Source organism: Lobosporangium transversale (assembly GCF_002105155.1).
Source record: "Lobosporangium transversale strain NRRL 3116 chromosome Unknown BCR41scaffold_1, whole genome shotgun sequence".
Taxonomy (NCBI): Eukaryota; Fungi; Mortierellomycota; class Mortierellomycetes; order Mortierellales; family Mortierellaceae; genus Lobosporangium; species Lobosporangium transversale.
Window position 1 is genome coordinate 1285201 of NW_019028979.1, and position 25346 is coordinate 1310546.

Here is a 25346-nt window from a genome sequence, read left to right on the forward strand (position 1 = left end):
AGGAATGTGAGACAGAGAGTTAATTGGTGCAAAATCAGCAGTGTGCACATGTACCAGCGGATTGAAAAATCCTGGTCATGTCGAGGCTGTATATCAGTATATAACATTTAAGAATGTTTCACAGCTGGGCTTCGATGACACATGAAATGAACCCAATTTGCCCATTTTTCAGAATCTATGAACATCAAAACTCAATTAGGATTATTCTTGAAGTCAATACTCGGTCCCTTACAGTGATGCTCCCAAAAAGACCCTTGGCACTTGGGCCACCCTCAATCAATTGCAATGTATAAACTGCAGTATCAGGTGCCACGCGAACAACAATAAAGATAGACAGATTAGCAGACAAAAACAGGTTATATAGAGCCTCACTTGTTATTGTTGGCACCCCTAAAAAGAGTGCTGGGGTAAGAAACTAAAAAAAAAATTATGCAAAGCATAAATGCTGTATTGCTTGGCGTACAAAGTCATTTTATTCTGACAACTAGAACAAGTGAAAGGTGAATCTTGTGCCAACGCGAGATGGCTGCACTGCGTGTGAACTAAGCACATGTCTACTTTATTCGTTTCACAAAAATGATCTTGGCGTACAAACCATAGACAAAGCTGCAAAGGTGAGTGTGCACTGATGCATTTTTTTCATGTACGTTTAGCAATAGCAAAAAGACCATCTGTATTTTCACTTTACAACAACAATGTGGCAAGAGGAAAAAAAAAAAAAAAAAAAAAAAAAAAAAGAACAAAGTCTCGACTTGTACCTCCATGCAATCGCATTGGTCAAGCAATATGTGGAGCAGCATTTTTTATTTTTTTTTTGGAATTGGGTGTAGGGTATCCGATCATGTCAATCCTGTGCTTGTTAAGGTATTGATCTTTACTTTTTTTATTCCCAACCTGGTTTTTTTATAGTCTTAGTCTGGTCTTCTTAAGATACCGAAATAAAAATGCATTCACTCACTATTTGTGGAAAATGAAAGGTTTTGGTACATGTACTTTAAGGTGGTGTGGGTTATTGGTTTGTTTACTTGTTGAACAGAAAAAAAAGAGAAAAAAGATGCTTGCAGGACTATAAACAGACTTTATTTGTTTATTTGTTTATAAGCCTATTTGCTTAGTCTGTCCCTTCGTATGAAATTCCGTTGCAGCAATTGTATTGTCATATGTGCGCGTTCAAGTCCGACTAAAACAATTTGCTCTGTGCCCTGGTGCCTGAATATGTGAGACGGAGATGGGGGGGCATTGCATTAAACAGATTTGTGTCGAATGAATTGAAAAGTGCGGGTTATGTTTTCTAACGAAAGGTTTATGTTCATTAAAGGCAAGAGCGAGCGAATCATGCTAGGATGTGGAGTAAAGTGTCAAGGAACAAAGTTATTGTGTGCACAAACCTTCAACCTTTCTGCCATCATTCATCTCTCTCACCTTCACATTCCTTTCCTTTCATCCGCACATGTCATTCATTCATCCTTGTCTCGTTTTCACATCCGACGCGCTTCACTGACCTCATTCACTCATTCACTCACTCACTCACTCACTCACTCACTCACTCACTCACTCACTCGCCTGTCTGCGCATTTTAATTCTTCTAACATTCATAATTTTCTATTGGGCATTAAGAACCCCCCTTCCATAGCCATACATTATTTATTCTCCTTCCTTCCCACAGCCATCCCAACTGCTACGATATTCCTTCGCATCTCTAATATCGGACAACATAATATAAAATTGGGGCTACCACTTCAGTTGTTCCTCCTTTTTTTTTATATTACCTTTTGTAAATAGGTAAGATGCGACGCCAACATTATCACTGTTTCAACAACAAAATCCGTTACAAATGGTGTTTTATCCCTTTTTCCTCCTTTCCTTTTTTATCTTTTTCCTTTCCCCATTTCATTATACCTCGCTTAATGTTCTCATTTATTTGAGAAAGCATACATTTGAATTTAACATGCTTGGGGTTTTTTTTAACGATCCATGTCATATTTCTCCCGATTTCTGAGGCGGAAATGATTAGAGTTTTTTTTTTTTTTTTTTTTTTTTTTTTTTTTTTTGCTTCGTAAATTCATTGATTATGGTTTAATAGAGGGAAGAGAGAGGGACCAACTTTTGCAAAGGAAAAATACATGGATCTGAAGTACACTTTTTCATATAAAATCAGGCGTGTGTGATCAGGCTCTCGACGTATGCTATTGACAGTTTGACTGAAGAAGCCCTGAAAAAATGAAAAAGCCAATAGTCTGTTAGTCTGCTCTCTCTTTCTTTCTCTTCCCAAGTCTTAGCGATACTAGGGTGCAAATCACTTGTTGAAAGGACCATGAATTGGAGCAGGGACTGACAACAAGACCCAAAGCCAAAAAACCTGCTTTTTTTTTTTTTTTTTTTTTTAACGGCTCATTTCTTTCGAGCGGATAAAAGTGATCCTATGAGCAATTAGATGGTTAGGATAGTAGAACCTGTAGACTATGCAAGTAAAAATGGAGAGAGCTTCTAGTCTGGATTCTCCTTTTTCGACCTTTTTTGGGATGCTGCGTTATCTGCACTCTATCCACCTATATTCACATCTTACACATTCGCGCTACATGGGGTTTTTTTTTGTCTCTCTTTTTTCTCCACAAATGTAGCCACGCGTCTAGGCGTAGAAACATTTATGTCCGTTCCTCCGCGGTTGATCTTTTTGGCCATCTATAAACATATGTGGTTGAAGGTTTTCCTGGTTTCCCCTCTGCACTCTTTTCATTGCTCTTATCCGTATTCAATTATTGTATTGACATCTTTCTTCAACGTCTCTCCTTTGTCTATCTTTCATTTCTTTAGTCATCCCATATATCCTTGTTGATACAATGAGCGATTCCGATTCATCAGAGTCATCTTCCACGACATCTTCCTATACGGAATCCATTACCTCCACAATCCTCTCTACTATCAGCGAGACTTTCTCTCTACCCACAGAAACACCAGGTCCTTCTCCAACACCTACAGCACCATCCTTCCCGTCACCTACAGCTCCTTCAACACCCTCCAACCCCTCATCAGATCCTTCTACAATCAATGATGGGAACCCCTATTTGCAAACAAATCTTCTCTGTGACTGGACCAAAACAGTGGTTCACTGTCGAGATTCTGATTTTGTAAAACAGATGTTGGTCGTATCCTCGGCCGCACATCTCGCAGCAGCGCTTTTCGGCATCTGGCTGCTTAGTTACAGGAACCGTGGCTTTAACCCTAAAATTATTACAGACCTTTTTATTAAAGTCGGCACTGGAGTTCGGCCCAAACCTGTAAGTATAATATCTAATACAAGCATGTGTTGAAAAAAGCCTACATATTCAAGTTTAAAACCCAGCAAACCGTTTTATTAATACAACAATATTAGATGGATTGTATTATATTCTTCATTGTAATTGCATGTTTTATCAAGGTCTTGTGTAATCTACTCATTATCCTTGATGCTTTGCAAGAAGTCCTATGGCTACGCGTGGCGATTGAACAACTTTACTGGTAAATCCCAAGTCTATTTATCCATCCAAATAATTTATTCCTTTCGGCTTGTTCACTCTCTAAAATCGAACGGCATCCTCTATACATCTATATTGGTTTCTCTTCCCATAGGGCTGTTGTTGCATTCGGATTCTCTTCATACTTTGTAGGTCTTCTTTATGCCATGCCAGTCACTACGCGTGAAGGTATCTTTGCAGTCTACCAGCCCGAGGTGGTATATGGAGATAAACCTCTTCCACCAATCCACGTACTTACACCCACGACCATTCAAAAGAACTTTATGCTTATCATTGGTGCCGTCTATCCAGCAGTCTTTGGAGCGGGTCTTGGTATCGCTTCAAGTGAATTGGAGAGACGAGGGTATTATGAAGCTTCACGTATCCTTTTCCTACTCCAGTACTCTAATTGGGTCGTCATCATGTACGTCATGAGCGCACTCTTCTTTTACTATGGTCTAAAATACACATTCATCCTCCGAGCCAACATCATTGTCGCAGAGGCTGCTCTCAAGGCTCCTCGGGCCGCTTTCGGCATTGGGAACCTAAAGTCGCGTTCTCCAGCTCGCTTCCTGTTCATTCAGTTGCAGATCACAGGATTTGGAGGTTGTGCAGTGACTCTCTTGGCAGGAACACTCTGTATCATTTGGGTACTACTCAAAGATAAGATCTTAGAGATGCCAAATGAGAGGCTACCTCATGTGATGGCTGTCTTTTGGACATGCGCGATTGCATTAGCTTATTTTGTGGCTATGGCTTTGATTGCTGCACAAACCGTCAGGAACAGGAGAAGAGGCTTGCATGAGCAATCGACAACAACTGCAACTGGGACTCTTTCACGTTCTGGAGGCGATAATGGCCAAAGGAACATTATTGGAAGTGGAAGACTGTCAAAATCAGAACAGCACAGCCACCAGCATGAGTTTGACCCCGAAGCGCAACTGAGAGGGCATAGCTCAGGCGACCTTAGTTCTTTGGAGCATGAAAAGGTGTCCGTGTCCAAGGAAAGATTAAATGAGCAATATGAGATCTACCCCAGATACATGTCCGTAGATGGTCATCACCAGGCGGATAGAGACAGAGCTGTGGCGGCAGCATCCGTCGTTGCTATGGTGGCACTATCAGATAGAATGGATCAAGAAGCCAACGCACTATCGAGACAAAGTCGCGACTCTTTTAAATCACCTACTAGCCCAACATCGCCTTCCCGATCCTTTTCAACCCAAGCCAACAACAAGTCTACTAGTACCAACAATAATGTGCACAACAATCTACGCGAATCAGTTTTTGGAGGACGCACGCCACGCGAAGATGGTATGCCTGGATCACCTCCAGCAAATGGTGGAGGCGGATTCTCATTGCCATCTTTCCCTCTTATGGGCATGAGATCTCCCTCTAGGAACAGTAACTATCCACAACAGCAACAGCAACAGCAACAGCAACAGCAACAGCAACAGCAACAGCAACAGCAACAGCAACAGCAACAGCAACAACGCCCTTCAATCAGTTCTCGAACCCATACAACCTCAACTAATTCGTCAAAGTTTTCATCTGGTTCAAACAAGTATGGTACATCTTCGGATGGATCAATCATGCCTCCGCTATCACCCACCAGCCCTATTATGGCACCGGCGCTGGCTTTGCAGCAGCAGACCCAACAACAGCTACAGCAACTTGAGCAACAGAGCCTAGGGCATGGATCACGTGCATCTACTCAAAGAATACAAGTTATGTCTGGTGGTTTTCAGGCGATTCCTGAAAGAGGAGCCTATGGTGGTATGGATGAAGATGATGGTCCTTCACTTCCACAAATGCCACTCCCACCTTCATCTCCCCCCCATAGCCCCCTCCGGACAAAATTAAGCGGGTTTTCCTCGTCACCCAGAATTATGCAGGCCTCTTCACTAGCACACCAACAACAATATCAGCACCAGCTGCAGCAACAATATCATGATATAACATCGTTGTCTCGTCTCCCTCGACGATCTAACTCCTCTTCAAGAAGTGGTAGCAATTATAAGGATCTCTCGATCAACATTCCTCTACCTCCAGATATGCAACTTCAACAGCAACATCCACTACATCAGGTTGCTTACAAAGGTCTTTCGCCACCACCACGGTCCGTTCCGTTAAGCCCTACGCGTAGGACAGGGGGACAAAGTATGAGGACCAATAAAATGTCTCCCCCAACATCTCCAATATTAGTCTCAGGCTCAGTTGCTACCTCACCTTTTGCAATGCCAGGATCGCACCCACTGGATAGCCACAATGGTAGCTGCAGCCCAAGGCTCTCACCATCCCAACAAGCGTTCCAATTAGACTCCTCTACTCAATCTCCTCGCTTAGGCAATGGGGTTCGTCGCGTGTCCAGCAGCACCGCAGCATCACCAACGATCGACAAGGATAAAGAGTCTGGTTCTGCTAATACAGCTGCATCTCGTGGGGCTGGGGGAGGTTATCAAGCTCAAAGAACTGAGCCACCCCCAACACCTCAACCTAGTATTGCTTTTAATACCTCTCCAAAAACGATGAGACAACATACCAATGCATTCGGGGTTCCACAACAACAAGGGATAGAAGCAGAAAGTGATGATAGTCAGAGTGTTGACTCTGGAGGGGTTGATGCCTGGCCCATGCCTCCTACGTTCAAGTAGACACTATCCTGTAATAATAATAATAAAGAAGCACCCCTTCTCCTTCAATCCATTCTTATTGACTCATCCAATGCCTGTAAATAAAAAAAATCTCCATTCTCATGTCCCACAACCGCTTGAATGTTTTTTGTACTACTAGGCCAACTGACTCTGTTTGTGGTGCAGGAGTACTTGAGAAAACATTATCCAATAAAGCGTAAACTATCGAAGGAAGTATTGTAAAATAGCTCCGTCCAGTCTAGCTCATTCATAAATACTGAGCTTACTCTTGGCTTATCAATCACTGCAATGCAGGATCAGAAAATATTCCACTAAGGATTTATTTATCGATGAATAAAATCTCCCACTTGAGCTTTAAATAGCAGCAACGAGCGTTTTAACTTCGGAATGGGAAAAAAAAAAAAAAAAAAAAAAAAGTCTATGCTACAATTTTACGAAATCTTCATTATGCACAAGTAATGGGCTTGCTTTGAATAGAAACAAGGTGATATTCACGTAAAAAGTGCCCTTAAAATGCTATGCATAATGCTTATTAATTAAAAGATATATTTTGAATACATAATAATGTGTGTTTGCTTATGATCCAAAGCTTAAGATCTTGTTCACAATGCCAGCTGCGATTGTGTCACCTCCTTTTCTCAACATGACTCTTCCAAGCTCTTTTGAGTCTTTATAGGCCTCCAGGGGAATGGCTCGTCCAGACAATTTAATCTCCACCATTGCAGTCGTGTTTTTACCCAAATGTCTTGGCGATTTCTTAACAATCTCGCCAGTAACCTTATCGATTGTGGCCACTAGTTTTGAAACTACTCCTGGTTCGTTATGGGATTGACGATGGACAATCACTGGGAATCCCACTGTAATGGGAATCTTCACATCAAAGACTACAATCTGGGCTGCAAAATGGGTTGTTACTGGAATAGGAGCCTCTCGAGTACAGAGGACAGAACCGTTACTGACTTTCAAAATGTCAATCCCAGATAGTATCAATAACACAGAATCACCTGCCGCAGCCCATCTTGTCGCCTCGTGATTAACTTCCATGCCTATTGTAACGTTGATAGTCCCAGAGTCAAAGAGTGCTGTTAGCAATCACTCAATCTCGAGAAAAACAAACTTTCATTTCGATAAACAATAACAATAAAGGATAGGTGACCTCTTACTCTTTACAACAGCCATTTCAGATCCAGGCATGACCATAACGGCTTCGCCGACTTGAATATGTCCTGCCTCCAACCGTCCTGCGACCGAAACACCTCCTGCACTCTTGAACACATCTGTGACCGACATTCTGAATGGTTTCTCTATAGGGCGCATCGGCGTGTCCAACTTGTCGATTGACTCAATCAGGGTCGGGCCTTTATACCAGCTGAAAGTTGACAAGACAGCTGCTACTGATTCAGGGACAGATGTATCCGATACTGCAGATCCATTGCAAATATTTCCTGGTGTGGATCGCCTCACCAAATTCTCACCAGTAAAGCCCGAACAAGGGACAAAGACCAAATTTGATTTCTTAAAACTAGCATCCTTGACTAAGAATTGCTCTAGTTTTTGAACAATCTCCAAAAACCGTGCTTCTGACCAGTTGACTACATCCAGTTTGTTGACAGCTATTACGAGTTGTTGAACTCCCAGACTACGAGCCAATAACGCATGTTCTTTAGTCTGTCCATTAGCATCAAATCCAGATTCAAACTCGCCTGTAGTCGCATCCACAACTAGAATCGCCACATCCGCCTGAGCTGTGCCTGAAATCATGTTAGGGATAAAATCTCGATGACCTGGAGCATCCAGCAACGTAAATCGACGATGTTCAGTCTCAAATTTAGTCACACCAACATCCATCGTAATACCACGTGCTCGTTCCTCGCCAGTTTCATCCAGAACCCATGCAAACGCAAACGAAGCTTTGCCAATCTTTTGTGCATCCCTTTCATGTTTGCGAATCGTCTTCTCAGTTACTTCACCTTGGAGATAAAGCAAATGACCCATCAATGTACTCTTTCCTGCGTCAACATGTCCTATTTTGTTTATATAAAAATAATAATAAAAAAATTAGCAAAGACTGTACTTTATGCACCCTATTCACGTAGTCCTTTTTTTTTTTTATTTATTTTTTTTACCAATGACGACCAAGTTCAACGATTCTTTCTCGGCAATGCGCTTCTGATATTCAGAAATGACATCAATCCTCTTGCCCGATTTCATAGATGCTCTCGTAGGTGTTGAGACACCTGATGGAGGTGTAGATTCAACAGGTGAGGAGGTCCCCGACTGATTTGTAGTTGAAGTTACAGTCTTGGACGTTGATGTGTCTTTGGTTGTCTTGTGTGATTTATTGGATCCAAAGTTCATGGCGGACAGATCAAAGAGAAACTGCTTTGATGGTATATTGTCATTATCATCTAGGTATTCAATAGTGTCGTCGTCGTCACCATATTGCGCAGATGAAGGCCCTGTTTTTACTTTTGCTCCTGTCCCTGCTCCTGTCCTTGCTCCTGCCTTTGCTGCTGCTGCTGTTGCTGTTGCTGGTTTTGAAGCTGCATATTATGGGGAATAAATAAAATAAAATAAAGTCAGCTTCATAAAAAAAAACTTTTACAAGTTCTTTTAATTGAATAGTTTTGTTTTTTTTAATACCTTGAGTTGCAGTTGTAGTAGCAGTAGTAGGGTTTGATGGCCCCACAGGTGTTGCTGTGCCGCTTTGATTAGGTTTGTTTGATGACGCAGTTTTCTTTGCTGCGGCAGCTGATGAAGATTTTTTTTTCTTTGCCATTTCGTCTATATATATATATATATTTTGAAGAGAAAAAGATATTTAGATGAGCGAAAGGAGCTGTAATTATCGATTGTTTGTTGAGAACGTAGATTTTATCTTCTTCCCTTAGTATCAATCTCTTTCAGCAACCGACTCCATAGGGAAAAATAATAAAATTAAAAAGAAGATATTCTTCATTACCAATGAGATACACGGCTGTTTGGTCGACATCAAAGTAATAATACCACAATGCATCCTGAATCTCCTTGATTGAGATCTTGGCATCACCAAGCATTGCCTTGACTTCTTCTGTAGCATCAGCCATTTGGACTTTGTATTTTATAGTATATTTTCCATAAAACAAAATAAAAATGTTATCAGAAGTTAGCAATGGAGGAACCTTAAAAAAATCTTTCTTCAAACGACTTTTTTTTTCTGTTTTACCTTGGTCTTCTTCTGTCATAGGTTGGTCTTCGATATAATCGTCTTCATCATATCCATCGTCCAAGGCATCTATAGAAATAAATAAAATAAAATAAAATAAAATTAAATATCATATACAGAATTGTTGAGATTCAATATTTATTTGAATGGATAAATTGAATTACCTTCGAGGACCATGTTACGTACATTCCTGTGGCGCGACATTGTTTTGATATTATTAGCAATTGAAATTGAGGTTTAAAAGGAATGAAGAAGAGAGTTAAATGAGGAATGCGGATTGCTTACATTGATAAAAAAAAAAAAAACTTTTAAAACACGTACACATACTGGTACGTGATTGGCAAACATTCGCGTATCATCATCAAGTCATTCTTACTTAAGACAATTTTTATAATTTTATCTCTTTTTTTTGCTCCGCTTTTCATTTTTAACAACAACAGCATGTCCTTTAATCTCGGAAACAATGATAGGAGCCCCGCTTTCGGAGGTTCTATCTCGTCCAACAAATCCAACAACAATCGCGGTGGAGACATGGTTCTGACACCAGATCATCCAGCTTGGTCCAGGGTTGGTGAGCAACAACGACAGCAACAGCAACAGCAGCCAATACAGGATCCTAGTGCGCCTTACACAGGCGGACGGGCGACTGCAGGTGCCAATAACTTGGGTCCCTTCAGAGCAGGGCCCGATTCCGATTCTTACTTGCCCCCAGATGCTGCTCCACAAGGTGCAAGATTCGACCCTATCATGCCGGATAATGTTCAAGGACTACCTCATCGCGGCCATAGCAGTCAACAAAGAGAGAGTTCTTCTGGACTTGGTCAAGCAAGTGGAGAGCCTGATTTTGATGACCTATTGCCTCCTCAATAGGCAAAACAAAGGAATAAAAGAAAAGAATAAAAAGTCCTGAATGTTTTTATGCGTATGCGTGAGAGTGAAAATAGTGCAGACAACTTGAAAGATGATTATCTGATTATTGCAAAAGCTTATTTTATTTTTTAGCACCCTGCATGTTTTCAGTATTAATACGGAGATATCTATCATAAATGGCTGTTTGCTCTTACAACATGGTCTGTATTTTTTTTTTCCTTTCATTTACCGAATACAAACGCCATTTCCATTCAAATACCCATGCTCCTTTTCCCATTTATTGCTTGTTTCTGTCTCTTATTTGTAAACCACTTCGTCTATCTATCCTTCAACCTCACTCTCAGTGCTTTTGCCATGTCTTCATATGAATGCTATGTTCCTACTCTCACTTATATTACTTTAAAACTTTTTGCTTCACAACTTCCGTATCCTTACTGCATCTATTGCTTACATCAAATTCATGAACAAAACGTTAGGACCGTGTGAAATGAACGCCATAAACTGGACGAATCAAAGAGCTTGAACGCCATAAAATTTTCACAGACTGAAGGATGTCATGACAGATACGCATGCATAATGCACCCACCTACAAACGTAACTCGATCTGAATGCTTAGTCTAAGACAACCATTCAATCCTTGCTCTCGGACATTTCTGCTTTTAGCATCCGTCTACTATGTCCTATTGTTCTTTGTCCCGGCTTGAGGACATTCATCCGGTGGAGAGTCAGGTCGTGCTGTCCCTTCATTTGGTGCCTCGATTGTGGAGTGCAATGCTGAAGTGACAAAGTTATCGTCATCTTTATGAGCATTGCCGCTAGACTCTTTCTTAACATTTCAGAACTGACTGGATCTCCACAAGTTGTTCGAGGTTGGCAACGTCATTTTCGGGCCTCTTTTTGATATTATACAGGGAGGTATTAGCGCGATGTTGCAGGACAATGACTACAGCGCAGTCCTCCATTCTTATTATTCAAGGGAAAATTGTTTTTTGCTAATTTTTTTTATTGTTTTTTATTTGATAAAATAGTCTGCGAAGATATTGTGAGTAGTTCAAATATAGCCCACTTTTCTTTTTTCAAGTTGTCAGCACAATGTTCTCCTCAATTCTCCACCTGCCCCTACTCTATCCTTCGACAATTTTTTGCAAAAAAAAATGGATGTGAATGAGTGATCTAGGTAGATCTTTCAAGCTCACCCTCATGAGCCTTGAGGACAGAAACTGCCTCTTCGACCTTAGCGTCCAATGCTTCACTGTCCTCCAGCAAGTGCAAAAGCTCACCATTGTCCATTTCCAACAGCATACCAGTGATTTTGCCAGCATAATCAGGCTGGCGTGATGCAATCTTGGGATAAAGGTGCTCACCAACCATCTGCTTCTGCTGATCAGGATCTGCTGCAGCCAGTGCTGCAGCCGTCAGGGTGTTGGCATCACCTAATCCACCTGCACCCGATCCGCCGCTTGCAACTTGAGCAGAAGCATTGCGTCCTTGACCAGTGTTACGAGTGTATCCGCCACGTCCACCACCATGTGCTCCACGAGGTGCTCCACCAGTAGGTCCACCTTGTGCTGGAGATCCTTGTGGACGACCCTGCTGACCCGCAGCACCGCCGCGTTGAGACTGGGAGCGAGGGCCTTGGCCACGAGGACGTCCTGGACCCATAGGAGGGAAACCTTGTCCCAAGGGATATCCTGGGATAGGACCACCAGGGTGCATCTGCTGCGGCTGACCGGGGTTCACCCAGCGAGGGCGGGGAATCATACCGGGTTGACCAGGGTAAACCATTCCGCGACCACCCTGAGGAGCGAAACCAGGATAGTACATTTGAGGGGGGAAGATACCACCAGCCATCTGACCAGGGAGCTGTTGCATGCGAAGCTGACTGCGCTGAGCCATTTGAGCCTCAAGCTGTGACTTACGGACCTCCTTACGCTGAGCAAGAGCAACATAAATAGGCTTAGATCCCAACATGCGGCCATTCATTTCCGTAACAGCCTTTGTAGCCTCATCAGGAGAGGAGAAGCAAACGAATCCGAATCCCTTGGAAGGACCTTTGATCTCTTCACCGTTATCACCAATCTTCTCATCACGCATAACCTTGGCGGAAGTGATAGTGCCATAAACCAAGAATTCTTGACGAAGTCTCTCATCATCAATGTCATCATCGAGATTCTTGATGTACAGGTTGACGCCCTGGTACTTGCTAAGCTTCTCGAGCTTCTGCTGCTCATACTGTTTCTTGAGCTCTTCTTCGCGCTCACCCTTCTTTTGTGCACGAGTAACAAACAACTTCTTATCCTTGTACTCCGATTCGTGCAGTTCATCCACAGCCTTCTGTGCATCCTCATGGTTCTCAAAGTTGATAAATCCGAATCCCTTGGAACGGCCGTTTTCGTCCGTGGAAATGACCACCGAAGTAACTGGACCAAACTTGGTGAACATTGCCTCGACCTCCTCCTGAGTAACCTCGGGATCCAAGTTCTTGATGTAGACGTTAGTGAACTTAGCTTTCATCTCCTCAACCTTGGATTGACGCTCCTTCTTAGAGATATGATGCCCCACAAAGACTTTCTTGTCATTTAACAGCATGCCATTGACATGCTTGATTGCATTCTCGGCAGCTTCATAGGTTTCATAGTGAACAAAGCCATAACCCTTTGACTGACCATCCTCAGTAGCGACCTTGCAGGACAAAATGTTGCCGAAGGCAGAGAAAGTGTCATGAAGAGCCTTATTATCGATCGTAGCGTCCAAGTTCTTGATAAAAATATTGCCAGTGCCAGTCTTGCGAAGGGCAGGGTCACGCTGAGACCACATGATGCGGCAAGGACGACCCTTGATCTGCGTGTAGTTCAGCGCTTCCAAAGCACGCTCACCTATGGATGTTTTAAGGCAATTATGGCCAGAAGTTTATTAGACACAAATGAAGCGCAGAAATATCATAGGTCGAATAGAGAAATGGCTCACGACTCCAAAGAAAGGTAGACACATCTGCAAGAGAAGATGAGCAGAGTAGTGATAACCTTGGCTATATCTTCCACATGAGGTGGATGAAGCAACTACGTAAACCTTTTGTTTATACACGCTGAAACAATAGAGCTATTTGTCCTGTTAAGCCCCACTCGACACCATCTTGCCGGTTGATATCCCAAACGATAACTTTACAAAATACAAACGAGCATCTATCTTTCACGCTCTTCCGATGTGGCATATGATGCAACTATGTTCATCACCAGCCCAAAATCAAATGGAACAGACATATCGTCTGTCTCTAGTACATGTACAATCTAATCTATCAATCAACTCTTAAGCCCATGACAGGCCTTTGTGCCATTGAATGCTACCTGCGTTGATTGAAAGCATGTATCAGTGCAAGGCCTGAACTGTTCCATTCAAATCGATGCTCGTATATGCTGAATGAGTGCTTTTTTTTTTTTTTTTTGCCCCACTTACGATAAAACAAAGTACTTTTCTCTTCATTAGAAGAAGAATAATATTAACACTAACGGTAATAAAAACGGTTCACTCCTCCCCATGAACATTAAAAGAAAGTTGAACATGCCGTGTGCCTCCAAGCGTTGCTTCATAAGACTAAAGCAATAATGAATACGAATTCGGTTTAAAAGATCACAGTAATGATCCTTAATTGCCTCACAATCACATAATTCCTCTATTGTGTAATGATCCTGTGGTCGCTTCCAGGTGTGCTCCTGTTCCTGAGTAACTAAGAATTCACATTATTGTTGCTCTATCTCCACAGACCCTCCAAAGTGCCATTACCCAAATAAAAAGAAAAAGAAGTACAGGTGCATAGTTCCAGAAGAAGTAATGAGCCTACACAACTAAACACATTGACTATAACAGACCCAGAAAAGGCTCATTTGCTGTTGTTTTGTTTATGTTTTGTTGTTGTTGTTTTTTTTTTCTTACCATCCACTACATTGTGAAAATTCACATAGGCATAACCAAGAGAACGTCTCGTGACGGCATCACGGCAGACACGGATCGAAGCAACTGGACCGATCGAGTTGAACAACTCAAACAACATGGCCTCATTGACAGAGGGATCCAACTCTCCAACATAAAGCGAAGCTGAAGCAGTGGGGGCAGCAGCAGGAACAGGAGCAAAGTGAGCTGCCTGGGCAGCTTGTGCCTGGGCAGCGGCAATCTGCTGTTGTTGTTCCAAACTCAAGTGGTTGGCGCCAGAACCAGTAGGAAGGGAAGAAGAGGTGGCAGCAGTGGCCTGGGCGTCAGTGGTAGCAACAGGAGAGGACATTATAGTTAACCAACTGGATTTTTTGTTTTTTTTTTTATTTTTTTCTCTGAGGTGGCTGAAAGAGGCACAAGGGAAGTGTTCAATCAGAAGCCAAAGTCGTTCGTTTTTTTTTTTTTTTTTTTTTTATGATTTCCTTTGTGGAGAGAGCACACTGAATCAATGGCAATCGATAACGAGGGAAATCAGTCTTTTTTTTTTATGTACGGAAGAGGGTGAGGCGAAGGAGGAGGGAGAAGAGGAAGAACAGGACGGGTCAAAGAAGAAAAGACAAGAAGGAAAAAAGTATAAATTACTGTTCAGACAAAATTGTAGCATATGCAGTGATTTTTCTATCACGTGCATACACGTGCATTATTCTTATGTTGGTCGCTCAAGAGGCTCAAGAATGATCAAGGATACATCGCTCCTTTGTGCGATAAAAGCTTGCAATACATTATCCTGACCCACACCCTCATCCACACATAGTCTTCGGAGTCTTCGCAACGAGCTCAGGTGCCGCAACAGGCTGGTCAAATCATCCACACCAGGTCGTATTCCTACGTGTGGAATCTCCAATATCTCCAATGAATCCCGACTTGCCCATTCCTCTTCCGAAGAAAAACCTTCAATCTTAAGCTTGGGACATCCACCGGCTTTTAGCTCCTGTAGGCGAGATAGCCTGGCCAGCAGCTCTTTGGATGCTGTATGAGTTATTCTTGAACATCCTGTCAGATCCAGGGCCCGTAATTGTGGACAGTTTTGAGCTAATGCGAGTGCTCCTACATCATTGATCAACGTGTACGAAACATCCAACTTTGTCAACAAGGGGCATTTCTTGAATATAGAGCCGAATGTGGAGGCGGTCACACTTTTAGAGTTCCTTAGTTCCAGCATTTTCAAATTAGGACAGGTTTCTGCAATGGCATGGACGGTGGCATTCTTATTGGCGTTATGTAGCAGAACCAAAGTTGACAACTCGGGACACTGTCTCAAAATATTCTTGAGTGCTGGTTCAGAAATGAACGTTGAAACTAAATGAAGATGCTTTATGGGTAAAGGTTCTTCATGTCGCTTGATCCCTAGGAGATGGACATGTGATAGATCTGGGCCGTCAACCTTTAGTGACTTGAGACAGCGACAGCCGGTCAAAAGGATAACCATATCGTTCTCACGCCAATCTCCACTGCCTCGATCTTGTGCATGGACAGCGATTTCAAGGCTCGATAGACTCGGCAGCTTTGGAAGTCGTGCGCCTACGCTAGTACTGTTGACACCCATACAATGATCAAACACCAAATGTCGGACTCGAGCAATGCCATTGCAGAGGACATCGAGGCTGGAGGGTGTGACTTGACAGTAGCGAAGCGTAAGTGTAGACAAGTTAGTGCATTGTTGGGCAACAAACCTCATCTCGCCTCCAATCAAACGGTGTTTGGCTTCCATATTTCGAATCAAAAAGGCATGCTGATCAAAGACTTGATGGAACAGACTGTATTGCTCTGCAGAGAACGAACAGGACTCCCAGAGCAGTGGCGTACAAATTTTTGACCATTCAGTAGAAACCATGGAGCATAAGAGAAGTGAGTTCTTATCGAGAAAATGGAGAACATTTGCCAGAAGCTCTGGGACTTGTAGAGGACTTGTAGATTCCATTGGTGATTTGTTAAGAGGAGCGACGATGAATGAGAGAGAAAGAGAAAGAGAGAAGCGAGCTACTTTGTGTCTTTTAAGCTTTTAAGTGGGAGTTTTTTTTTGTATTTTTGGGTTGTTTGATTGGGCATATTGTATTGCATCGATCGTGACGCTTTATGTCTATGTTATCGTCGCGTGTAACAGACGAAGAGACTTTTGTCTGTGCGCAAAAGCAAGGTGCAGACGGGTCAGATAAACAACTGGGTAATTCTAGTCTAGAATGACCACAGACCTGTAGATGTAACGCGTCTAATCTTTGGAGCTCTTTAATGTAAGCAAGATGGAAGGATAAAGGATAACCTTGATTTCTCACTCTATAATTCTGTATAGGCGTCGAAACGTCTTGTGGTTTAGCCAGGGTCTGTTGTGCCGAAGGACAGTCAAATGAGGTTTATTTTTAAAATCTGGTTTTTAGGGTCTCCCAATCCGAATGTGAACGAATGAGCTTCCTTCGTCCTTGTCAAAGGACCAGAAAAAGGAAAAAAAGGAGAGAAAAGAGATATGAAATGGGGGAAAGACCTCAAATTGTTCAAAGATGTTTTTTCTGTTAACTTTTAGTATCACCATGGTTAGAAAAAATGAAGTAGCTGGATTGATAGGGATGTGAAGACGTCCAATGGATATTCACTAAAAAGGATAATTAAAATGAATTCATGACATGATGCACAGCTGTCAATCAATCATAAAAAGCTTGGTTCTTTTCGCTCCTTACTCACAACATCCTTTCATTCTATATTTCCATTTTTCTTAATTTCTATATTTCTATATTTCTATATTTCACTTCCTTGTTCCAATCCTTGCGCAATACTGTATCACCTTATCACGTACCCCATCGTCAACAACATTCAGCCATTTCAGCCATTTCAATCTTTCCAATCATTCAGAAACAGCCTAAAACTGACCCCATTTCTCTCATTCTGACGCATCTCTTAAAGACAACAATACCCTGCATCGCAACACAAGATCTTATTCTTTCCTTTAACCAACCTCAAACTAGTGACTATCAAAGCCTTGCATTGTTTGTTTCTTGGATATAAAATCATGTTGAACCCAACTATCCTGGCATCGCAACATGCACAAGACCAAGAAGAAGTGCATTCGCATCTAATGCATCCCATTTCTCATCATCATCACTTGGGTACAGCTGCCAGATACACTACCGAACTAGAACAACATCATCAAAATCACTTGCAGATACAGCAGATACAACAGCTGCAACTGCAGCAGCAACAGCAACTGCGTATGCTACAACAACTACATCAACCACATCCACAACTGTTATTACAGCATCACCATAGCCTTGTCGGGCTTCATGGACAGCAGATGAACCAAAATAGCCAATTTACTCAAGAGTTACTCCCTGAAACTTATCTGCAGCAACAGCAGCTACAAAACGATCAATCCGAAGATGGGCGAGGTCGTCCATCAGAGACTGTTGCTGTCGAGTCGGGATTCCAGCGGAAGCGAAGTCTATCAGTTCCATTGCTCTCCATGGGTCAACAGCAACAGTCACAGCAGCAACAACAACTTTCAGAACAAGAGCAGGGTCCAACAGTTGCTGCAGTGGCAAATCAACTCTCAGGACAGACAGGCAAAGACGATGATGGTGATCAGAACATGGAAGCAGATGAGGATCAAGATAACGATAATAATAGTAATAATAATAGCAATAACAATAACAGGGACAATGGTGATCACAATAGAGAATACCGCCATCATGATAGCTCCAACACTTCCATCGAGAACGTCAATGCAAGTACAGTTGTATCAACGACAATTGTGGCACCAGAAGCTTCTTCCGTAGTGGTGTTTAACAAACTTGCAATATCACGAGAGACTTTTCTTGCATCGTTACCGCGAACGGTTCGCCACCGCATGTACGCATCAGGCCCACAGAATTATCCGCTGTATCATCATAATAATAGGCAAAGCAACAGCAGCTATACTCTGCGCCACCATCTGCATTATAACCCTTTTACATACCGAAAGTTCCCTCCTTACCAATACTGGGGAGCTTCTGCGCAGCGTGACTACCATTTGGCCACCATTGGTGTCAGTGTCTTCAACCGTACGAATGCACAATTGTTGTCTCATGGGACAGGGTCCACAACAGCATCAGTAGGGGCCTTGAATGATTCAGGATCAACTCGACCAGGATTAAGTCCGGGAGTAGGAGACATGGTGCTACGGTCTTCGGTTACGAATGGTGGTATAAACAAGACAATGTATCGATCAAGGCTACCCGTACATTTACGCCACATTACGTCTCGTATGAACAGACGTGCAGTGATATGCACTGATGCATACGAAAATGGCAGTGCGGGAGGAGAGAGGGAAGGGGAAAGAGGAGGAGGAGGAGGAGGAGGAGGAACGGAGGAAGAAAGTAATGTCAACAGAAACATAGCAGGAAATCAAAACAGCCAAAGAGACCTAGGCATGGAAGATTCTGTAAATGGGATCCTATTGTCAAGTTTAAGTATCCATGAAGGCTCGCCCCAGAGCACATCGACACCTCTCTTCGCTGCATCGGTCACAGAGAACAGTGACGGGAGTGGTGATGGCTTCAATTCAAGCTCAAATCCTGTTTTATATTCATCGCAATCATTATCTTCACTGGAATCAGATCGGAGGAAACTTTCGGACTGGAAGCGGGTATCAGCACTTAGTGTGGATATGAGTGATACGCAAGACAATCATATCGAAAGAGGAGTGACTATGCGTCATCGAACAGGCGATGATCTTCTGATGGGCAGTAGACTTTCATCTGGACTGAGGTTGTCTTCAGTCAACGGCAGCTCCACCGGTTTGAAGAGCAACAGTAGCAGTGGCAAACACTGGATGAGTCAACGAAACGGGCTGGCAAATGTGTTACAATCCGCTGGGGGCACTGGAAGCAAATCAGGCGCTGCTAGCACTGTAGATCGACTAGTTGAAGAGATGAATAAGTGGTCTGTTTAGAGGCATGGTGATGTCAAGGAAAAGCTCCATCTTACACTAGCTCTCTCTTTCCTGCATTAGAGCGCTAACATCCCGTCTATATAGAGCTATTTCAATGAATGTGATAAAGGCCGATGATTGACTATTAAATGCTTTTTTTTATTTAATATTTTCCTTTTCTTTTACTTCTTTCCAAACTTTTGCTGCATTTGCTTCAACTTCTTTTCACTATCTGTTCTTGATGCTGCAATAGCTTTCGCAACTGCCGACATTTCTTTTGAGTTTCCATTACCATTGGTGTTTGAGTTATTATTTTTGATAATCTTCTTTCCTTTAGCGCCTCCCTTTTGTGATTTCTTGGCAACTTTTGCACCATCAGTCTTGGCCTTCAACTTGTTGATCTTTCTGTTCTTACGTTCCTGTTTCCGATCAATCTCTCCAGTCAATTGTGTGGTGAAATCCCTTTCTACATCGTCATCATCCTCGATATCATCGTCGTCATCCTTATTTGATCTTGTTTTAGTGATAGCTAATGGTTTGCCATTAGCAATGGCTTCTGCTGCCGCTGCATCTTCTTCCTCTTTGACTTTCTTCCTGTGCTGGTCCACGATCTGACTCCATGATGCTCCTACGCCCAATTTGATAACTCTCTCGAGACGAAGCTTGTCCTTATCCAAAAGATCAACCTGTCCACGGATCAAATGCAAAGGGATCTTGGTCATGATCTCAGGTACCTTAACATTGCGGAAGAAAGAAATAGAAGTGGAGAAAGAAAAGAAGAAAAAGAAAAAAGTCAGTTCTAATAAATCTTTATATAAAAACTTTAGTTCCTTAATATTTTTTTTTTTTTTCGTTTACCTCAAAGCACTTGAAGTGATACCAAAAGAACTTTGCAAACTTCTTCTTCTCCTTTTCAGATTGACGTTCCATCCGACCAACACGAAGCGATTTGTTTGGGATAACCTTGTTACATTTTTGACAGACGCTCTTCTGTGACTGAGCATATTCAACGCAGTATGTGGTAACGACCATTTTTGTTTTTTCTCAGTTTCTCAAGTTGAATACGCAAGCTTGGTTAAAAAACTCCCCCTTTTTTTTTGTCGTAAGTAGAAGAAGGAATAAGTAATTTAAAATGAATTAAGTAAACTGTGAAGGAATGAAAGAATGGGTGAGCAAAACCCATTCTTTCATTAAAAAAGTGTTGATGAATGTGGCTTGGCACGTCAGATTTGTTTTTTTTTCTTTTTTCATAATTCAACTCTGTGGTTTGGTCTGAGAAAAGGAACAAGATTACACTTTACGCGTTGCATTTATTCTACCATTCTACATGGATAAAACATATGCAACATGAAAATGTATACATATAAAAATATGTCCTTATCTATCCTATCTATATCAATATCAGAAAAAAGTGAGATTTTTTTTTAAAAAAGAGGCTATTTAGACAATGTTGCAGGAGATCCTGTTGATCTTTGGTTTTCGCATTTATTGCCACCATTGGAAAAGAAAATTATGAAAGAATAACATAATAGAAATAAAAAGATGGTAATCCTAAGCATACTCATTGAGCGGTTCCCTCTTTCTGAGTCGGTCATGGCTGGCTCGACCTACCTCATGTTTTTATTACTACTTTTTTTTCCCTTTGAATGCGATATGAATTAATTTTGTCTATTGAATTATCATCAAGATGTTCTTGACGGTGAGAGTTCCAGGTGTTCAAGCAAAAGAATAACCGAGGCGCACTAAAAGGCCTATGCCGTATGCCAAAGTGCAGGTAAAAATGTAAACATAAGCATAGATGTAGATATAGGACAAGATCCAGAATCGTTGAAGTTCTGAGATAAAAGCTCCGACTCTCATAGGCACCATTCAAAGCAGGTGATGTCACGGTCCAGCGCGCTCTGTTTCATTCTTTGTCTGTACCTTTGTGTTCACAAAGAAAAAGAAAAAAAAAAAAAAAAACACAGATCGTTGCAGAACTTCTCCATCGAGAGTGGATTTTCGTGCAGCCGAGTGCGAGCAGTTGCTGTAACAGCGACCCTTTCGCGTTTTGTAATGAATTTTACACAGACTCCCTGGAAGGCTTCAGCCAAAAAGGGCATTGGAAGCTGAAGAAGAAGCTGCAGTGCTTGGGAGGCACGCACGGGGAGGCATTGTGATAGAGTTGTAGGGATCATGCTTTCCAGAAGAGAGAAAGGCTAACAATAATAAAGTTTAAGGCCCTGATTGATTATAAATAAAGCAAGGTCTTCATTTCATATCTCAAACATTTGTTCTCGCCGAGCGAAGCGTTTTAGAGGTTTATCATGCTTATTACCTGTATTAAGGAGTCCTCTTCTACTTTTCTAGACCTATATTGCCTACTCCTTTCACTGAGGCCGGGGTTTACCTCCATCCATCATTGGAACTCCTAGTAGAGGCGCAGTTTCTACTGACAGTATGATGAGTGAGGGATTCTCTATACACGTTAGAGGTTTTCCTCGTGCGAGTATACTCTTGATTGGTTACTACAACATATCCAGTTGTATTAATAAAATGGGCCTGCTTTCGACAATAAAGCCCCTGAAAGACCATATCGTTACTGGCTTTAAGGTACTGGTAGTTAGTGTATAGAGCAATGGGCGAGGAGGCCGTGGAATACGAAAGTGGATGGTAAGGGAAATCAGAAGATAAAGAAGTAATAGGCTTTCGAAGCCGCAAAATGCGTCCACAGCTGATCGTTAATCGGAACGAATTCAAAACTGTGCAGTGGAAACCGCATGATTATGGTTCTACTCAGAACGTGCCTTTTTTTTAAAAAAAAAACACTTTGGTAGCCAGTTGGCATGGTGCAGGTACTCATGTGCTCCTGCCACGCTACATTGAATTTTAACTAGACAATACAGGATATTAGCATTCACGCGCCACAGAAGTATTTATTGATTTTTTGACAGCAATAGAACAAAACATGTCTACATCTCTGACTATGAATCTTCATATTGTAGGTACATGTGGAAAGTACACGGCCTAGTAATCTATCAATCTGTCAATCCATCCGAATATATGCTTCGGACGGCACTGTTCCCCTAGGCAGAGCGCATATCTTTGTCTGAGCGGTTGACAATAGGCTTCGGCTGTAGGCGTAGATGCTCTAGAAGCATGGATAATTGTCCGTGTCCAACGATTGCTTTTCTGAGAAGGCGGCTGGGTAATGATCACTTCGCTCGCGTCACGCTCCGTCCTCCTTAGATATATTGGCCTCGATAAGATCATCAGGATGGATGGCCTTGAGTATCCACAGGAGGAGCTTCCGTGCAAACACTGTCCTTGACACTGAGATGGCGTCGTAGACCATCAGGCCTCGAGAAGAGTTTCTTGCAATGGTGGCATTTGAAATTGCGCTCTCCTTGGTGGACAGAGGCCTGATGACGCTGTAGGTCGTGCTTGCGGGAAAAGGCCTTGCTACAATTGCCCGCTGTACAAACAAATGGGCGGATCTGGTTGGGATCATGGGTCCGCTCATGAGTACGCAGATTGTACAGACGAGCAAAGCGGAGCTCACAGCCTGGGTGTGTGCAAGGGAAGCGCTTGGCTGCTTCACCTGCAGGCCGTGGTTTGCTCCCACCCTTGGTGGGCTTGCGAGGGCCTTTGCTGCTTCCACCGCGAGGGCCCGCCAACTCTAGGCGAACTCTCTTAAAAGTCGAAGCTGGAGCATCATGACGGCTGCTGCAGAGGTACGACTCGGATTCAAATACGGCAGGGACTTTCCGCTTGCAGCTGGACGTGGGAAGCAAGCCCGCTGCCTGGGCAAGATGACGTGAAGGCACATATTCATCATCGTCATCCTGCTCACTATCCGAGTCGGAGGGAGTGGCCTTTTCTTCTTCTTCGTCAATAGAGGCAGTGTCAGACATATTATCGAACATTGCCTTGGGATGGCTCCCTGGGGAGACTGAGCGTAAGGCTGGAGAGTAAGATGAAGAAGAAGGTGAAGCCGGAGCCGAGGAGAGAGATGACTCTGGAGAATCTGAGGCGGCATAGAAAGATTTTTCAGATAGAGGGCTATGCCCTGCTTCATTTCCAAAATGCTGTCGCTGCAGCGCTGGAGAATCCATAAACAGGGTAGCAGGCTCGATCGTATTACTGCTATTAAAGGATATACGAGGAGACATGGCCGGAATCTTGTAAACGAGCTCGGGAAATAAGGAGAAGGAAGCTTGGTCGCGTAGGTGACTGATTCTACTACTGCCGCAGCCATCACTCAGGCTGCAGTCCTCAAGGAAAAAAAATTGAGTCGCGTTGGTGTGATCAGGATCGATCCCGAAATCAGCAAGGTAAGGAGTCTCGAACGGAGTGTCGAGGTACGAGGGGAAGGGTGAATCAATGTACCCTGTCGAGAAATCAACCTCGTTATTGTCATCCGGGTTCTCATCTTCATGGTTCAGCGCGACAGCAGTGATACCTGTAACATCTGGCCCTTCCAAAAAGGCCGAATATCCATCGAAAACTAATGGTTCATCCATTCTGCTGTAGCTCTCTGGCAAGTCCATTGACGGGGTTTGTGGGGTTGGGTGAGGAGCTTGTTGGGTTTGCTGTTGATGCTGGTGGTATTGCTGACGCTGTTGCCCCTGTTGATGAGGTTGATACATGTCAGATTGCTGTTGAATAGATTGAAGAATTTGTTGCGAACTCTCCTCTTGCTGCACTTGCTGCAACGACTTGACGAGCTCGGACGCGCCAGTAAAAAGCGGGTAATCGAAGGATGCTTCATCAGACTCAAAGAGATGGAAGTCACTGGAGATAGTATTCATGTTCTTGGTGATGTGGTTGTTGATCACACAAACGTCGTTAACATTATCCTGGGCGGCAGTGGAAGAAGGTAAAATGTCATTCTCACGCAAGAGAGGTTGGAGGAGCGCAGCCTCTGACGGGACGAGAGCACTGTGAGGGCGAGGGCGAACATTGGCAGCGAAAGAAGAGTTGATGTCAGGGATGGGACTGGCCAAAGGGGTGTTGGAAGCCGAGAAAGAGGCTGAGGTGTTCAACTGGTGTGTATGAGACATTGTGACAGAAATCAGCGTAAGAGAAGAAAGAAGAAACAGTTGTAAAAGAAAGAAAGGGCGAGCTTTATAAGATAAATCAGGTATGGAAGTCTGAGTGGACAGGGTGAGAGCTAAATGAGCTGCAATCCAAATGAAATGAATGTGTTTCTCAAATGAGAATGAGAAGAATGAATTGCGACTAATGAAGAGCGACTGGGAGAGGAGAAGCGCAGAGGAAAGGAAGAACGATAAAGGCGATAGAGAAACGGGAAGGAGAAGTAAAAAAAAGAAAAGAAAATGGATGGTTAGTCATGATCCACGTTCTATAATACCACCAGGTGTCAAAAAGGGGAAATAAGAAGCATCCGTGCATAGTGCATTAAAGTTGTCCTTCTCTAGAAGTATGAAAAGTATGAAAACATAAAGGGCTGAAAGGAAAAAGGATGGGTGGAGAGTCTGCTGTCTGCAAGTAAAAAAGACACGGAATGGCAGAAAAGCAGAATGATTTGAGCGCAGAACAGATATGGATTCAAACAGATGTGTCAAAGATCACTTGGGCACTACGATCAGATGTAGCTTAACAAGTAGGATTACCTTGAAACAGGCACCCATCATCGGATGGGCCTATCCCCTCATTGGCTATCAATTGGGCACTTATCAATACGATATGCACCATACCGCAGTCGTACTGCATGTCGGTAAGTCTGCCCCCCCCCCCGTCGAGTGTGTATTTGTTTATTTGTGTATTTTTTTTTTTTTTTTTTTTTTATAAAAGTCTTCGCCACCACTTGCGAGTGAGACTTACAAAAGCATGCACTTCCATTTGACCCGTTATTGCTATGTATCCACTGATGGTCGCCACTTCATCATTATTGTACGCATTAATTAAAGAACTAGGGAATGGGTGTTTGCTTTTCCTTATTCAACGGAAAGCTTTTTATTATTATTTTTCTGAAAAGGAATAAAAGGGAATATGCAAAGGGCGGTATATGAAGGGTCTATTGTTTTTCACCTTTCTAACTACAACACGGGTAGCGAACGACTTCGTCTCTACTTTATCACCTTGTTATGTTTTTTCTTTTTTTCTTTTTCAATTTTCCAAATATGTTTGTGCATGCGTGTCAATGGCCTTTCTTTTTTTTCCTTTTTCAGTCTCGTATTGAGCACAGAAAGTCAAAATGGTATCGTGTCGCTTTCGAACATGCAGACATTAAAAAA

At 42.7% G+C, this 25346-nt stretch overlaps 8 protein-coding genes across 8 annotated transcripts; 3 read left to right on the forward strand and 5 right to left on the reverse strand.

Moving 5' to 3' along the window:
• Nucleotides 1-2840: 2840 nt before the first annotated feature.
• BCR41DRAFT_391395 (hypothetical protein) lies at nucleotides 2841-6148 on the forward strand (the record flags this gene model as incomplete). Its single annotated transcript, XM_022028353.1, has 3 exons — nucleotides 2841-3278; nucleotides 3419-3498; nucleotides 3610-6148. The coding sequence occupies 3 exons, from the start codon at nucleotides 2841-2843 to the stop codon at nucleotides 6146-6148; spliced, it is 3057 nt and encodes a 1018-aa protein (XP_021886654.1).
• A 576-nt stretch (nucleotides 6149-6724) lies between these two features.
• BCR41DRAFT_376298 (P-loop containing nucleoside triphosphate hydrolase protein) lies at nucleotides 6725-8359 on the reverse strand (the record flags this gene model as incomplete). The annotated part of the gene is made up of 3 exons (XM_022027039.1): nucleotides 6725-7194; nucleotides 7312-8172; nucleotides 8275-8359. The coding sequence occupies 3 exons, from the start codon at nucleotides 8357-8359 to the stop codon at nucleotides 6725-6727; spliced, it is 1416 nt and encodes a 471-aa protein (XP_021886655.1).
• Nucleotides 8360-9776: 1417 nt separating this feature from the next.
• BCR41DRAFT_344377 (hypothetical protein) lies at nucleotides 9777-10262 on the forward strand. Its single transcript, XM_022022496.1, has one exon. The coding sequence runs from the start codon at nucleotides 9795-9797 to the stop codon at nucleotides 10221-10223; it is 429 nt and encodes a 142-aa protein (XP_021886656.1). The 5' UTR covers nucleotides 9777-9794; the 3' UTR covers nucleotides 10224-10262.
• Nucleotides 10263-11215: 953 nt separating this feature from the next.
• Nucleotides 11216-14622, reverse strand: BCR41DRAFT_344378 (hypothetical protein). The gene is made up of 2 exons (XM_022022497.1): nucleotides 14154-14622; nucleotides 11216-13099 (listed from the first exon to the last, which is right to left on the reverse strand). Exons 1-2 carry the CDS (start codon nucleotides 14497-14499, stop codon nucleotides 11397-11399), a joined length of 2049 nt encoding a protein of 682 aa, XP_021886657.1. The 5' UTR covers nucleotides 14500-14622; the 3' UTR covers nucleotides 11216-11396.
• On the reverse strand, nucleotides 14603-16150 carry BCR41DRAFT_344379 (hypothetical protein). The gene has a single exon (XM_022022498.1). It carries the CDS (start codon nucleotides 16129-16131, stop codon nucleotides 14857-14859), a length of 1275 nt encoding a protein of 424 aa, XP_021886658.1. The 5' UTR covers nucleotides 16132-16150; the 3' UTR covers nucleotides 14603-14856.
• Nucleotides 16151-16881: 731 nt separating this feature from the next.
• Nucleotides 16882-19250, forward strand: BCR41DRAFT_344380 (hypothetical protein). Its single transcript, XM_022022499.1, has one exon. The coding sequence runs from the start codon at nucleotides 17212-17214 to the stop codon at nucleotides 19126-19128; it is 1917 nt and encodes a 638-aa protein (XP_021886659.1). The 5' UTR covers nucleotides 16882-17211; the 3' UTR covers nucleotides 19129-19250.
• A 189-nt stretch (nucleotides 19251-19439) lies between these two features.
• Nucleotides 19440-20151, reverse strand: BCR41DRAFT_290149 (hypothetical protein; the record flags this gene model as incomplete). Its single annotated transcript, XM_022020340.1, has 2 exons — nucleotides 19440-19841; nucleotides 19966-20151. Coding segments are annotated over 2 exons (588 nt in total), but the record flags the coding sequence as incomplete, so codon positions are not given.
• Nucleotides 20152-22040: 1889 nt separating this feature from the next.
• On the reverse strand, nucleotides 22041-24533 carry BCR41DRAFT_344382 (hypothetical protein). The gene has a single exon (XM_022022500.1). It carries the CDS (start codon nucleotides 24147-24149, stop codon nucleotides 22359-22361), a length of 1791 nt encoding a protein of 596 aa, XP_021886661.1. The 5' UTR covers nucleotides 24150-24533; the 3' UTR covers nucleotides 22041-22358.
• Nucleotides 24534-25346: the final 813 nt, after the last annotated feature.

Excerpts from the sequence above, each read along its gene's own strand:
- BCR41DRAFT_344377 (XM_022022496.1), top strand. The coding sequence starts at position 9,795 with ATGTCCTTTAATCTCGGAAACAATGATAGGAGCCCCGCTTTCGGAGGT.
- BCR41DRAFT_344378 (XM_022022497.1), bottom strand. The coding sequence starts at position 14,499 with ATGTCCTCTCCTGTTGCTACCACTGACGCCCAGGCCACTGCTGCCACC. Across the intron at positions 13,100-14,153 it reads TTTTCACAATGTAGTGGATG|GTGAGCGTGCTTTGGAAGCG; the intron begins GTAAGAAAAAAA and ends AAACATCCATAG.
- BCR41DRAFT_344379 (XM_022022498.1), bottom strand. The coding sequence starts at position 16,131 with ATGGAATCTACAAGTCCTCTACAAGTCCCAGAGCTTCTGGCAAATGTT.
- BCR41DRAFT_344380 (XM_022022499.1), top strand. The coding sequence starts at position 17,212 with ATGTTGAACCCAACTATCCTGGCATCGCAACATGCACAAGACCAAGAA.
- BCR41DRAFT_344382 (XM_022022500.1), bottom strand. The coding sequence starts at position 24,149 with ATGTCTCATACACACCAGTTGAACACCTCAGCCTCTTTCTCGGCTTCC.